General features: G+C 36.1%; 1 protein-coding gene across 1 annotated transcript in view; it reads right to left on the bottom strand.

Moving 5' to 3' along the window:
* Nucleotides 1–1,169: 1,169 nt before the first annotated feature.
* The window catches only part of LOC115437735 (cadherin-12-like), a 291,164-nt gene continuing 279,331 nt past the window's right edge, over nt 1,170–13,002 (bottom strand). The window contains exon 14 of the mRNA XM_030161060.1: nt 1,170–2,035. Coding sequence (XP_030016920.1) covers nt 1,422–2,035 — 614 coding nt within the window. The 3' untranslated portion in view covers nt 1,170–1,421. The remainder of the gene's footprint in view (nt 2,036–13,002) is intronic.

The raw sequence follows: 13,002 nt of genomic DNA, 5'->3' as shown, positions 1-13,002 counted from the left end.
GGCAATTTAGATTAAGCAATTAACCTATTAGTGCACGTCTTTGGATGGAGTACCTGGAGAGAACTGGGAAATATATGTTAATGGTCACACAATTGAAAAGAGGATCAAAAAATTGCTGAATTGACCAAACTGGGATGTTAGCATTAGCACATTAGCAAATAACATTTTGATGTAGCTAAAAAAATATTTTTAATAAGCAGATAAGTTAGTTGAAAACTGATTCTCATTTTCAATAACAACATGGACATATAGAGACGAACAACCAATCACTCTCACATTCACACCTTTGGGCAATTTAGATGACCCAGTTAACCTACTAGTGCAGGTCTTTGGATGGCGTACCTGGAGAGAACCCATGTGAACACAGAGAGAACATGTAAACTCCACACAAAGGTTCCTGGTGTGGGAATCAAACTCAGGACTGTCTTACTGTGAGGTGACAGCGCTAACCACTGCCCATTATATTTTGCATTAACTTGATTTGTTTCATATACAGTACACCAAGGTTATTATCGTTAACAAAAACTAACGAAATGACGAAAACTAGAATTGTAAAAACATTGTCGTTAACTGAAATAAATAAAAACTATAATTAAAAGGAAAAAAAATGTAACTCAAACTGTATTGTGTGCTTACAAAACTAACTAAAACATAAAAATTCTGGATAAAATTCCCTTAGTTTTCGTCGTTGTCAATGTCGGATTAATATGAAATCGATTTATTTGGCTCAACAATTTTAGCTGGGGACACCGTACGGTACTTCAAGGTCCGTCACTTCTCGTCACTTGTTTAGAGCTGTCTTCTCATTCCCACTCTGCAAACCTGCTCTAAAGACTAATTAAAATTAACTGAATTAGAGAAAAACAAGTCAAAACTAAATAAAACTAAACTACAATGAAAAATCCAAAACTATTAGAACCATGATATACACTACAAACAAAAAGTTAAGGATATTTTTAATTTTTGGGTTATTTTTTTCATTTGGGATTCTTGCACAGCACTTTTTACTTTTTTGTGTGTGAATTGAATTCAAACACATTTTTTTTAATGACCAGACATAGTTTTGTTTACCAAAAAAAAGAAATATCCTGAACTTTTTGTTGGTAGTGTATGTATTTTTCACCTGTAGGAATCTTTCGGTGACAGACCACTTACACTGCTTGACAAAATCAGTTCGAGATTTTTTTTTTTATTAATTGACATGAATCAAAATACATGTAAACATATAGTACCTCAGGCACTTTGAGGAGCTATGAAGTTTACCTTTCACATCTGTAGCTAGATTTTCTGTCGTCCACAACTCTACCTCACATCAAACAACCTTCTAAAAAAGTCCTTAAATCACTCTAGCCTGTGCCTGTCATGGTACAAAACATATCTAGAAAAGTAAACTATTGTCCAAATTGTCTCTGCTGACCGTCTCAGCTCTCCTCGGTCAGAGTCGGTGGCGGTCTGTCAAGGATGCTGGCCAGTGTTTTGAACGGCTGTCCCCAGTCCCCGAGGGAACTGAAATCCCCCGAATCGTCAATTACCCATGACTCCTCTATAGAGCTGAGCGAGCCGGCGACCGAGCCATCGCCCTCGTAGGCGTAAGTGGCCAGCGAATCGTAGGGCGGGGCCGCGTATCCCTGCTGACCCTCCCCAAGCCGCTGCTCGATGAAGTCCCTTATCATTTCAGCGTCACCTTCAGTCACTCTACCTCGAGGCGGGAGGGTCGCGCTTTTATTGACGGCGGCGATTACGTTGGCCGTTTGCCGGTGGATGTCGGGTGATCTGACGTCATTGCCGCGACTGTTGAGGTGCAGCAGAACCCCTTCCCCGTAGCCGTTCCGCTCTTTCTTGGAGGCGCTGCTCTGGGTGCTGGTGCGCTGCGAGTGCGTGTTTCTCAAAGTGCCCATGTCGAACGCATGCGTGTCTTCCTCACCGCCGCCTTCGTCGTCGTAGTGAATGACATTATCGCGGATGTCCTCTTTTGATGTCATCAGAGTCTCTTTTTCTTTGTGACGCCTCTGGCCCATGTATAATGCTGACATGACTGGGAAAAAAAAAAGAGAGAGATGAAGTTACGCGTTAGTAATTCGTTAAGTATTGCTCAGTATGTTTGTCACTGAGGTTTAGTTTGTGTGGATGTTGTCGTGTAGAAGGGGAATCATTGTGGAACAGATGTACATGAGTCACAGCTGAGATGAAAAATGAGTGTCAGGTGGAACGTGTGCACACAGGAGGACAAACCCTGTCCTTAACCCAGTGTTTTTCAACCGTGGGGTCGGGACCCCACATGTGGTCACCTGGAATTCAAATGGGGTCATCTAAAATTTCTAGTGATTGATAAAAATAAAATCTTACTAATAAAAAATATATGGTGAGATGACAGAGACAATCACATCCATAACAGACATGACAAACTGAAGCTGAAACTGCAGCACTGTGGTTCTGTTTCTGTGTCAAATGTTCACTGTGGTCAGTTTCAGATGCTGCAGCTCTTTCATAATTCATAGTTTCAGTTCTTGTTTGTTCAGTATTAATTGTCCTCCTTGTAAATCCAAGCTGGACTGACTGGACAGATCCTGACCAAGGAAAATGAAGTTCTCCCTTTGAGCAGTAATCTACACCTGGATTTACTGCCTCTGTCCACAATAATAGACATTATATAGACTAAATGTGTCTAAAATTAACATTTATTTGCAACATAGTATAACAAACTATTACATGATCAAAAACAAATTTATTTTAGCAAAACAAACAAAACAAAAGTCTTCATTTTGAATGTCTGGGGTCGCCATAAATTTGAAATGTTAAAATGGGGTCATGAGCCAAAAAAGGTTGGAAACCACTGCATTAACCTGTAAAGACCCAAACCTCCACTGGTAACCAAAAGCATCTACTGATCTAAACTGTTTAGTACCTGTTGATCCACTAATCCTATCAATCCATGTAAATAATTGGTGTAAAATAAAGTTTGTCATCTTTTCATGGTCATCACATATGACCCATTTGGACGTTCAGAGGCTCCGTAGTTACCGTGGAAACACCGTCATCTTCTACAACATTGATTCACCAGTAAAACCCATGGAGTTGGCTCAATGAGAGTGGATGGAGACACTGGGTTTATGTTCAGATTCGCTGAAAAAGTCACTTTTTCTTCAGTTTTCTCTGTTTTGATATAATAACCTTTAAATTTACTCTGAGTTTACATGAACATATAAAATAACCTCCTAAGACCCAGCAAATGTCAGCAAAGTACAAGCTTTTTTTTTGTTTTTTATTAAATGAGTGCCTATATTGGAAACATCATGATGTAACAGTTTTTTCAGATGCAGGTTTTAAAATTTTTATGTAATGTGCTTTGTGGTGGATAGTTGCCTTTTCTTTTCTTTTTTTTTTTTTCCACAAATGTGGACAGAAAACCCATAGCTGGGTCTTAGGAGGTTAAGTATGGGAAATTATATATGGGAAAATAAATAATTTACACTAAAAAGTGTAAAACATAGAGGATAATATTATAATAAATGGTGATAAATTAGTTAACAAAGGTTGAATAGAGTGAAAAAATGTATTTGGGAACTGCCACAAAAGTAGCACTGGGTCTTTATTGGTTAACATGGTCATTTCCACATGCACAGTGACATCAGTAGTTACAGTGAGTCACCAGTCTCAGGTCTAATGTGGTCTCCAGGGTCTGTAAGGTCCACCTCTGCATGAACAGTGAGTGGACCTGCTTTGTTAGGTACCATGAAGTAATGGTACTAATGTAAGGAATGATGTTCAAAGGAGAATGTGGATGTGGACAGGGGTCTGGATCTGCACGCATGTTGGCCTTAAGGTTCTGAAAGTGATATTCTTTTTTACCTTACATGTGTTTCTCTTGAATTTTTTATATTTACTTCTTGGATTCGTTTGTTTTAGTAAGGAACCAAATATGGTAACTTGATTGACCTGAATTTATTGTGTTTTTCTATCATTTATTTATTCATTTATTTTGTACTTTTTGAATTTAATTTACTTCTTAGATTTGTTTTTTTTTTTGTTTCCATGAAGTAGTGGTACTTCTAAAAGTGATGTTCTTTTCACCTCACATGTGTTTTTTATTGCATTTTTGTGTATATAGTTCTTGGATTTTTTTTTTTTTTTTTTGTGCCACTTATGGGTAAGGCAGCAAATATGGTAACTTCATTAACCTTGATTTTTTACATATCAACACAAAATCTTGAAAAATGTTCACAAAATAAAGTCTTGTTATGTCCTGCAGTAACACACTAAGGTCAAATTTTTGAATTTCAGAGTATTTCTATGAGTGCCCTGTAAAAGGTTAGCCTATTCAATAAAGCCATTATTACATGCTCCAAATCTTTGTCTAAAAACCTCTTAAGAATGTTGTGCCGTGTCTCAAGGTGAATTTTTCATGCAGACAGTGAAATGGGACTAACATGTTGACTAAAATAATCAGCAAGTGGGAAGGTTACTCCACTAAAGGTTAACTAAAGGTTAAGGTTAAAGGTTAAGTCACTTTATTATCCGAAAGGGGAAATTCAGTCTGTGTATTTCATCCATTGTAAAAGACACAAAGCACCTAGCATTAGCATCGGTACATAACCCACATTAAGAGCAGTGAGCTGCCAATGACGGCGCTCTGGGACTAACTCCAGATCGTCATCATATCAGCACTACGGTCAGCGGCACCGACGGGAGAATTAACCTACGTATACCTCCTTTTAATGGCGATTCCTCCGAGTCCTTCACAAGAGCTGATCAGTGCAGATGTGAAGAGAGCAATAAAACTTAAGTGTGAACTAAATGCCTTTGCGAGCATCGGTTTAAAATATACGACATTGGCTTTTACACTCCAGATAATTTGATGAGTGTCTGTCCAGGTATGGCTGAGTGTAAACAGAGGTTGATGTTTGTCCTTCGAGCTTGGATCTGTATGTGATTCGACACTTTTCTCCATTTTGCAAGAATGAACTGAAAGAAAATGCTTATCTTCATTCCATATTCACCTTTTAGCAATAGTAACACTGAAAAACTAAGTCTTATAATTCTATTAAAGTCGTGATATTTTGCTTTTTTAAATGAAATTCTGCATTTTCAAACATTTCCCTGTGGTCTCCATAAACTGTAAATGCTCTGCTTGGGTCTGAATTCTTCATTCATTCAACTCCACAGGTCCATCTTCAACCCTATTTCTGAGGAATGACACCAGAAAGGTGGTTTTGAGGGCTGGCCCTTTAAATGCAAATGAGCCACTTCATGCCACGCCCCCTCCAGGTTGTTGGCTGTGCTGCTCTGTCCTTTTTAACCAACAACTGAACATTTTAGGTAATCGACTCGAAGTTTGGACATATTTTCATATTTTGCTGACAAACAATTCAGTCGTACTCGGAGAAATGTTCGTCAGAAGTCTGGACCTTATATGTGCAAATGTTGTGATGTAACTAGTTGTAGACGTAACAAATTAAGCAGGAATTAAAACAGGTTGTAGAAATCCGCTCAATTTTTGCCAGAATGAATATAAAGATAGCTTTGCAGCACCTGGAGGGTTCAAATTCAAACTGTATGAACTATTAGGGTCCAAATACACAAATAAATGAACCACAGACGAATAAAAGTGGGTTTAGCAAAAATATGAGCCCTTTAAAGTTCATGTCACAACAGGATAAAAATGTCCCACTGAAAAAAATCATTACATTTTCATTTTAAAATAATATCTTACGGTAAAAATGGGATGTGCCAATCAAATAGGAGCCTTTGTAGGTTCTTAAAGTGAACATTATTCAGGCTCTTCCAGCTGTTGGAGAAACTGTGGAACTCAGGCAGTAAAACATTTCCACCTATTTTGGTCATGTCCTCAGATTACAAACTATTGGAACGTAATTCATTCAGAGATCAGGACAATCTGAAGGGTGCAGACAATTTTCAACTGGGATGAGTTGCTCTTTGGTTGTATATGCTCAGTGGACACAAATATGGACACTAAATGTTTGTTTGGAATGTTGAGTATAGCTGCTCAGAAAGCTATTACTAAAAAAATAGTTAAAAGTAAAAGCCCCGTCTCTGGAAGACTGGCATCATAGTGTTCACTTGTTTTTTGTGATGGAGCAAATCACTTTTTACAACAGACTCCAAAATGATAGATTTGATCAAATATGGGAGAAATGGAGAACATTTATTTCATTAAGATGAGCAGATTTTGAGTAAATCTTTTTTTTTCTTTCTGTCTTATTTATATATTCTGTTTTCTTTACGAAATTGTATTTCCCTGTATGTTGTTATTACCCCGCCTCCTGAAGGGGAGGCAAGGGGTATTGTTTTTGGTTGAGTTTCTTTGCTTCTTTGTTTGTTTGTTAACGCTCCAACAGCAAAACTATTGGTTGAATTCAGACCAAATTGGGTTTATAGATTGCCAGTGATCCAGAATAGATATGTTTACATTTTGGGAAAAGTAGGTCAAAGTTACAATTTTTTATGAATTTTTAAAATCTTTTTTTCTCCCATTTGGTTATAATAGGAGAAATTTCAAATGTCTACAGCAGCAAAACTTAGTTGAATTCATACCAGATTTGGTTTATAGATTGACAGTGACCCAGAATATAAGTCATTACATTTTGGGAAATATAGGTCAAAGTTTCTTTTTTTTTTTTTTTTTTTTAATGAATTTTTAACCCTTTCATGCATACTGGTCACTGCAGTGGACATCTATTCTCCAGCTGTTCTCTTGTATATTCATGGGTTTTGATGTTTTAGTTCCATATCAGCCAACACAGTGGACACTTACACCATCCCATACACTGTAATTCATACCATTACTGTAACTTTGCTGTTCTTGATAAAACCTGATCTGCAGTAATATGTCTGTGTGTAATCAAGTGCTAATTGTTTTTAGACTGTAATTAACAGTTTTCTTAAACAAAAAGGATTTTTTTGTACATTACCTCCATGAAGTGAGTAATAACTAGTATCTGAGTATGATAAAATGTGAGAAAACATCAGATTAGCTGCATTAAAAATGTTTTTATTTCAGTTTTCACACAGTTTAACACTTTCTGATACTGTGTATTAAATACATGTTTCTTTGCTTCAAAAATGAAACACATGGTGTCCATCTGAGTGGACATTTTTGTAACTCCATTGAAAATAGGTTCATTTAAAAAAAAAAAAAAAATCAATCACATTGTTTTTTTCATGATTAAAGAGGAATAAAAACACTCGGGATAAAAATCTTTACTACAGTTCTTATAATTCATGCATGAAAGGGCTAAAATCTTTTTTTTTCTTCCCCATTTACTTATAATGGGTGAAATTTCAAATGTCTGTAGCAGCAAAACTATTGGTTGAATTCATACCAAATTGGGTTTTTAAATTGCCAGTGACCCAGGATGGATCTCATTACATTTTGGGAACAGTAGGTCAAAGTAAAAAAATTTTAAATGATTTTTTAAAAATCTTCCCATTTACTTAAAATTGGTGAAATATGTGGGGGGGGGGGGGGGGGGGGGGGGGGGGGGGGGGTTGTTGTGCCTGGCACCACTTGTATTTTATTTGATTGTGTACACACCCTCATTAAATGTTCATGTTTTCTTACTTTTTTCTGTACAAACCTTCTTGAAAAATTAAATTATAAATATATATATATATATATATATATATATATATATATATATATATATATATATATATAATTTCATTGAATTTACTAGAATGCAGAAAAGAAAAAAGTGTATTTTCTTCATTCATTCTGAGAGTAGATGTGATCATTTACAAAGTAAGATCACCAGCGGGGATAAAAAAAAAAAAAGCACAGTGCCATGAAATTGACTGTGATACATGAGTCTGATTTAGGGAGGGAGTAGTAAGTTTACCAAATTAAGTAGCAGATGTGATCAAATTGTCGCAAAATGTTACTGCCCAAAGCAAAGATATGTGGGAAAAAACTCACTTTGCAATCTCAGTGCATTAGTAAAGTGCTGAGGGTTAAAAATCTCCTCAGGTGCTTAAGGTTTTCCATTTCACCCATCGCTTTTCATTTCTGTTTCCTTTTCTTGCACTTCTGTAAATGCATTAGAAAGCAGTGAGAGCCAAACCAGACACAGATCTACAACCCCCAGTAGTGTGGAGGCAGCTTGTGCACACATTAAAAAAAGTAAAAAAAAAAAAAAATGCAAAGCACGTCTTAAAGCCTCGATGCAGAATTTCAATATATCTGACTTTTGCACTGAATGGCAGCTTCAGACAATGTGCTCTCGCAGTCGTTCCCAACTGTTTGACAGCGTCTGAGCACCCGACGACAATAAAACACTTTATCTTAAAATGTCTGCCACACGCTCTTTCATGGGAACATTGTAGCTGCTATGTTGTATAAAAAGAGGAAGGAAAAAAAGCTAATGGATCCTATTGAAACTTAGTCTGACGGTGGAGTCTGCCAGGGTGACACCTGACTCCTGGGTCAGATATGTGGTAATTTGCTGTGCTCTCAGTTGGAATGTGTATCTGAAGCATACAAAGTGCCAAAACTGAGTGGCAGCAGCTTTGAAGATGGCAGGCAGTGGAATCCCTGCTGCTTACTCAAATCTGTAGACACTATTCTACATGCGGGCACAGAACATTGATTACACTGACACCTCGGTCCTGGTTTGATCTCTGAAGTTCTGCTGTGTTTACTCATCTGTCAGCACACGTTCTCAAATTCTGACCTCAATACACAACCTCCCAGTCAATGGAAGGAAGGACATGACAGATTTGACTGTTAATGCTTTTTCCCAGCAGACTTTTTCTATTTTTAGTCCACGTAGGTACGGCTGCTCGAGGTGCGAAAGGGAACGGGTGAAGGTACTAGAGATGAAATGTTGTGGTGATTTATACATTTACAAAGTCAGATACACTGGACAAAATCTAAATCTAAGTCAGTGTATTTTTCTCATTTCTAGTCAAAATATCTCATCACACTTAAAATAAGACAGAATCACCTCAAGAGTAACTTTTCAGTGAGATAGAAGAACTTATTTTTAGACAACAGATCCTGAAAATCTTATTTCAAAAAATCTTACCAAGATAATTTCCACTTTTTCCATTGGCAGATTTTTTTTTGCTTGAATTAAGCAAAAAAAATCTTGAATTAAAGGTGGGGTATGAGATCTTAGAAAAACAGTTTGAGCAAGCTGCATTTTGAAAATACTCAGTTCAAAAGTCCAAACCCCTTTCTTCAGACATCCCCCCAGAAGCCACGCCTCCAGAGTACTGGCACGTCCAATGCTTGTTCCCGACGGTTCACGAATGCTGCGTAACATTAAAGGTGCCGTATGTAGGACTGTGGCCAAAACTGGTACTGCAGTCACATTCCAAATACTGTAGAGCATGGGATCCTCTCCTCCTGCCCCCAGACTAGAGGCTGCCAGATCCAGCATGAGCGTCTGCTACTAGTGTTTCCACTAATCCTGTCCACCACACCATAAACGTCATCCAAAACAATCATCACCAGACTGATTCTACATAAGTATAATATAGAATAGAGCAGGACAAACGTCATGTTCTGTTATATATTCTACATAAATATAATATATAATAGAACAGGACAAACATCATGTTCTGTTATATATTCTACATAAATATAATATATAATAGAACAGGACAAACGTCATGTTCTGTTATATATTCTACATAAGTATAATATATAATAGAACAGGACAAACATCATGTTCTGTTATATATTCTACATAAATATAATATATAATAGAACAGGACAAACGTCATGTTCTGTTATATATTCTACATAAGTATAATATATAATAGAACAGGACAAACATCATGTTCTGTTATATATTCTACATAAATATAATATATAATAGAACAGGACAAACGTCATGTTCTGTTATATATTCTACATAAATATAAAATATAATAGAACAGGACAAACATCATGTTCTGTTATATATTCTACATAAATATAATATATAATAGAACAGGACAAACGTCATGTTCTGTTATATATTCTACATAAATATAATATATAATAGAACAGGACAAACGTCATGTTCTGTTATATATTCTACATAAGTATAATATATAATAGAACAGGACAAACGTCATGTTCTGTTATATATTCTACATAAGTATAATATAGAATAGAACAGGACAAACGTCATGTTCTGTTATATATTCTACATAAGTATAATATAGAATAGAACAGGACAAACGTCATGTTCTGTTATATATTCTACATAAGTATAATATATAATAGAACAAGACAAACTTCTTGCCCACTCCAATGAAAGTTTGCGAAGATTCAGGAGATAGAGAAAAGGGAAATGAGCCTTAAGTTTCACTTTCACTTCTGCGAAGTATAAGCGACACAGATCACTACCGTCCACCCTACAGCACCTTTAACTTTCTTATTACAATATTTCATCCCCTCCCTTTTTTTGTCCTGTTTGAAAACCAATGCTAACAACTAAATCATATCTTCAAAATCCTCTTGGTCACAAAGCTAACAGCAGAGTTATTTTATTTTATTTTATTTTATTTTTTTCAACTCATGAAATGTGCCTTTTTAAAAACCTGAAGTTCTTACAGGACAAATGACCATATAAAGCAGGATGCTATTTCAGGGTTTAAATGAGTCAATTCTTTTATAACAGAAAAATAAAAAGCAGGAAATATGCCAAAAAGGGGTAATAGTGGTGGAAAAATATCATATAAAAGGGGGACAATTTTACCTTAGTTTTCATGAAGGATTCATGTCATTTAAGGACTTTAATACAGTATATTTGAGTATTTTGACATTGTTTTTAACTCTACTTCTCTTCTGCTTCTTCTTTCAGTTCTTTCAGTGGATGGTTCTCCAGAATGCCTTTCTGTTCAAACACATGTGAGCACACAAAGCAGTAGGGAACCAGCAGTGGGACGACACTGGACACAGTAAACAGCTGTGTCGTCAACAAGACCAAACTGTGCTTTAGTACCTGTGGCATTTCAAGCACCCTGCACTGGCCATCTGCTTTATATTTATTTTCTCTCGTCAAAACCAGGTCTGTGCTTTCTAGCAAAAAAACACTGAAATTCTACCCATAGTGGCTTTAATCCTCTCTGTCCTGGGCTGCACATTGTGCTGACGTTGTATTAGTTCTCTGTCCCTGCCTTTGTCCCGGCTGCACGCTCATTTTCTTTTCCTCTTCTGATACCAGGCAAATTTATTTGTCCTCTGCTTGTCCTGTTTATTGCTATATAATCAATAAGAGTGGGACAACACGGCAGTAGCTTTAACCAGACAATCAAGTTTAAACTGGCCTGTGAGGCCTGTTTTACTGGGCTAATGTCACCCCTGCTGCTGCTGCTGACTGGAATACACCACGGGCCTGTTAAACAGCTGAAAACCCAGACACCACTGTCTTATTAAAGGTGCAGACACATGGCACTGTCAGACACAGACAAGGACTGAAATATCCAGGTTACTGAAGTTAGGCTGCACTGACATAAAATAAAAGTACGGTTTATGATAGGTTAAACATGTTGTTACCAGGAATACGGTATCGTAACCGTTCCAGCAGTGCTGTGATGATAACAACCCATAAAGCAATATTAACCCTTTCATGCATGACGTCCACATTTATGGACTCATAGTTTAATCTCACTTTCCAAAGGGTTTTTAAGGTAATATTCTCCAAACCACATGGGGGCACACCAGGGGTGTCAAACTCATTTTAGTTCAGGGGCCACATTAAGCCGAATTTGATCTGAAGTGGGCCGGACCAGTGAAATAATAACATAATATATAAATAATGTTGACTCCAAATTTCCTCTCTGTTTTAGAGTGAAAAAAGTAAAATTATCTGATGAAAATGTTTGTATCTCCCAACTATCCTTTAAAACATGAGTGTCAAACTCATTTTAGTTCAGAGGCCAAATTCAGCCAAATTTGGTCTGAAATGGGCCGGACCAGAAAAATAATAACATAATTATATATAAATAATGTCAACTCTGAACTTTCCTCTATGTTTTAGAGCAAAAAAAAAAGTAAAATTATCTGATGAAAATGTTTACATCTACCAACTATTCCTTAAGACATGAGTGTCAAACTCATGTTAGTTCAGGGGACAAATTCAGCTGAATTTGATCTGAAATGGGTCTGACCAGTGAAATAATAACATGAACACCATAAAATTTGTTACGAAAAATAAGTGCAATTATAACAATATTCTGCCTCAGTTCATCACTGACGTCATGTTCATTACAACTTACAGATCATAGTGGATCTACAAATACACTAAATATTCAGTAACAGGAAGAATATTATCAAAATTACACTTCTGTCTCTTCAGACATTTCAGGTTTTTCATATTTGTTCAGGATATTTACGTTTTCTATGAAATTATAGTTTGTTTTAGTGTAAATAAAATACAAATTACATGAAAATATTTACATTTACCATAAGAAAAAATTGGAGTTGTTTGAATTTATAGGTTATTATGTCAATATTTTTCCTGGTCTGTATGTGGAACCTGAACTTAATTTTCTGTGAACCTTTGGTGGGCTGCATTTGGCCCCTGGGCCGCATGTTTGACACCCCTGCTTTAGACCATAAGCAATACAATGAAAAAAAGGATCATCTTAGTTTAAGAATGTGATCTTATAAATTTAACCTCCGAAGACCCAGCGATGAGTTTTCTGTCTTGTTTGTAGATAAGAGTCTCACAGCTTTATACAAAAAAAAAAAAAAAACACAAAAAACAAAACTGTCCACTGCAAAGGGTATTCCATAAAAATAAAAAAATGCATCTGAATAAACTGTTGCATCATGATGTTTCCAATATAGGCAATTATTTAATTAAAAAAGTCAAAACTGGTACTTTCCTGGGTTCCTGGGTTAAATATCTTCTTAATAAAACCATATATATAAAAAAAAAAAAAAAAATCTAAATACACCTCAACTTTAGCCTAATTTTGAGTAATAACATCAATCTAAAAAAAAAAATCTAGATACTTTTTTTCATAATTCATGCATGAAAGGGTTAA

Source organism: Sphaeramia orbicularis, chromosome 17 (assembly GCF_902148855.1).
Source record: "Sphaeramia orbicularis chromosome 17, fSphaOr1.1, whole genome shotgun sequence".
Classification (NCBI taxonomy): Eukaryota; Metazoa; Chordata; class Actinopteri; order Kurtiformes; family Apogonidae; genus Sphaeramia; species Sphaeramia orbicularis.
This window is presented reverse-complemented; position numbering and strand designations above follow the sequence as displayed.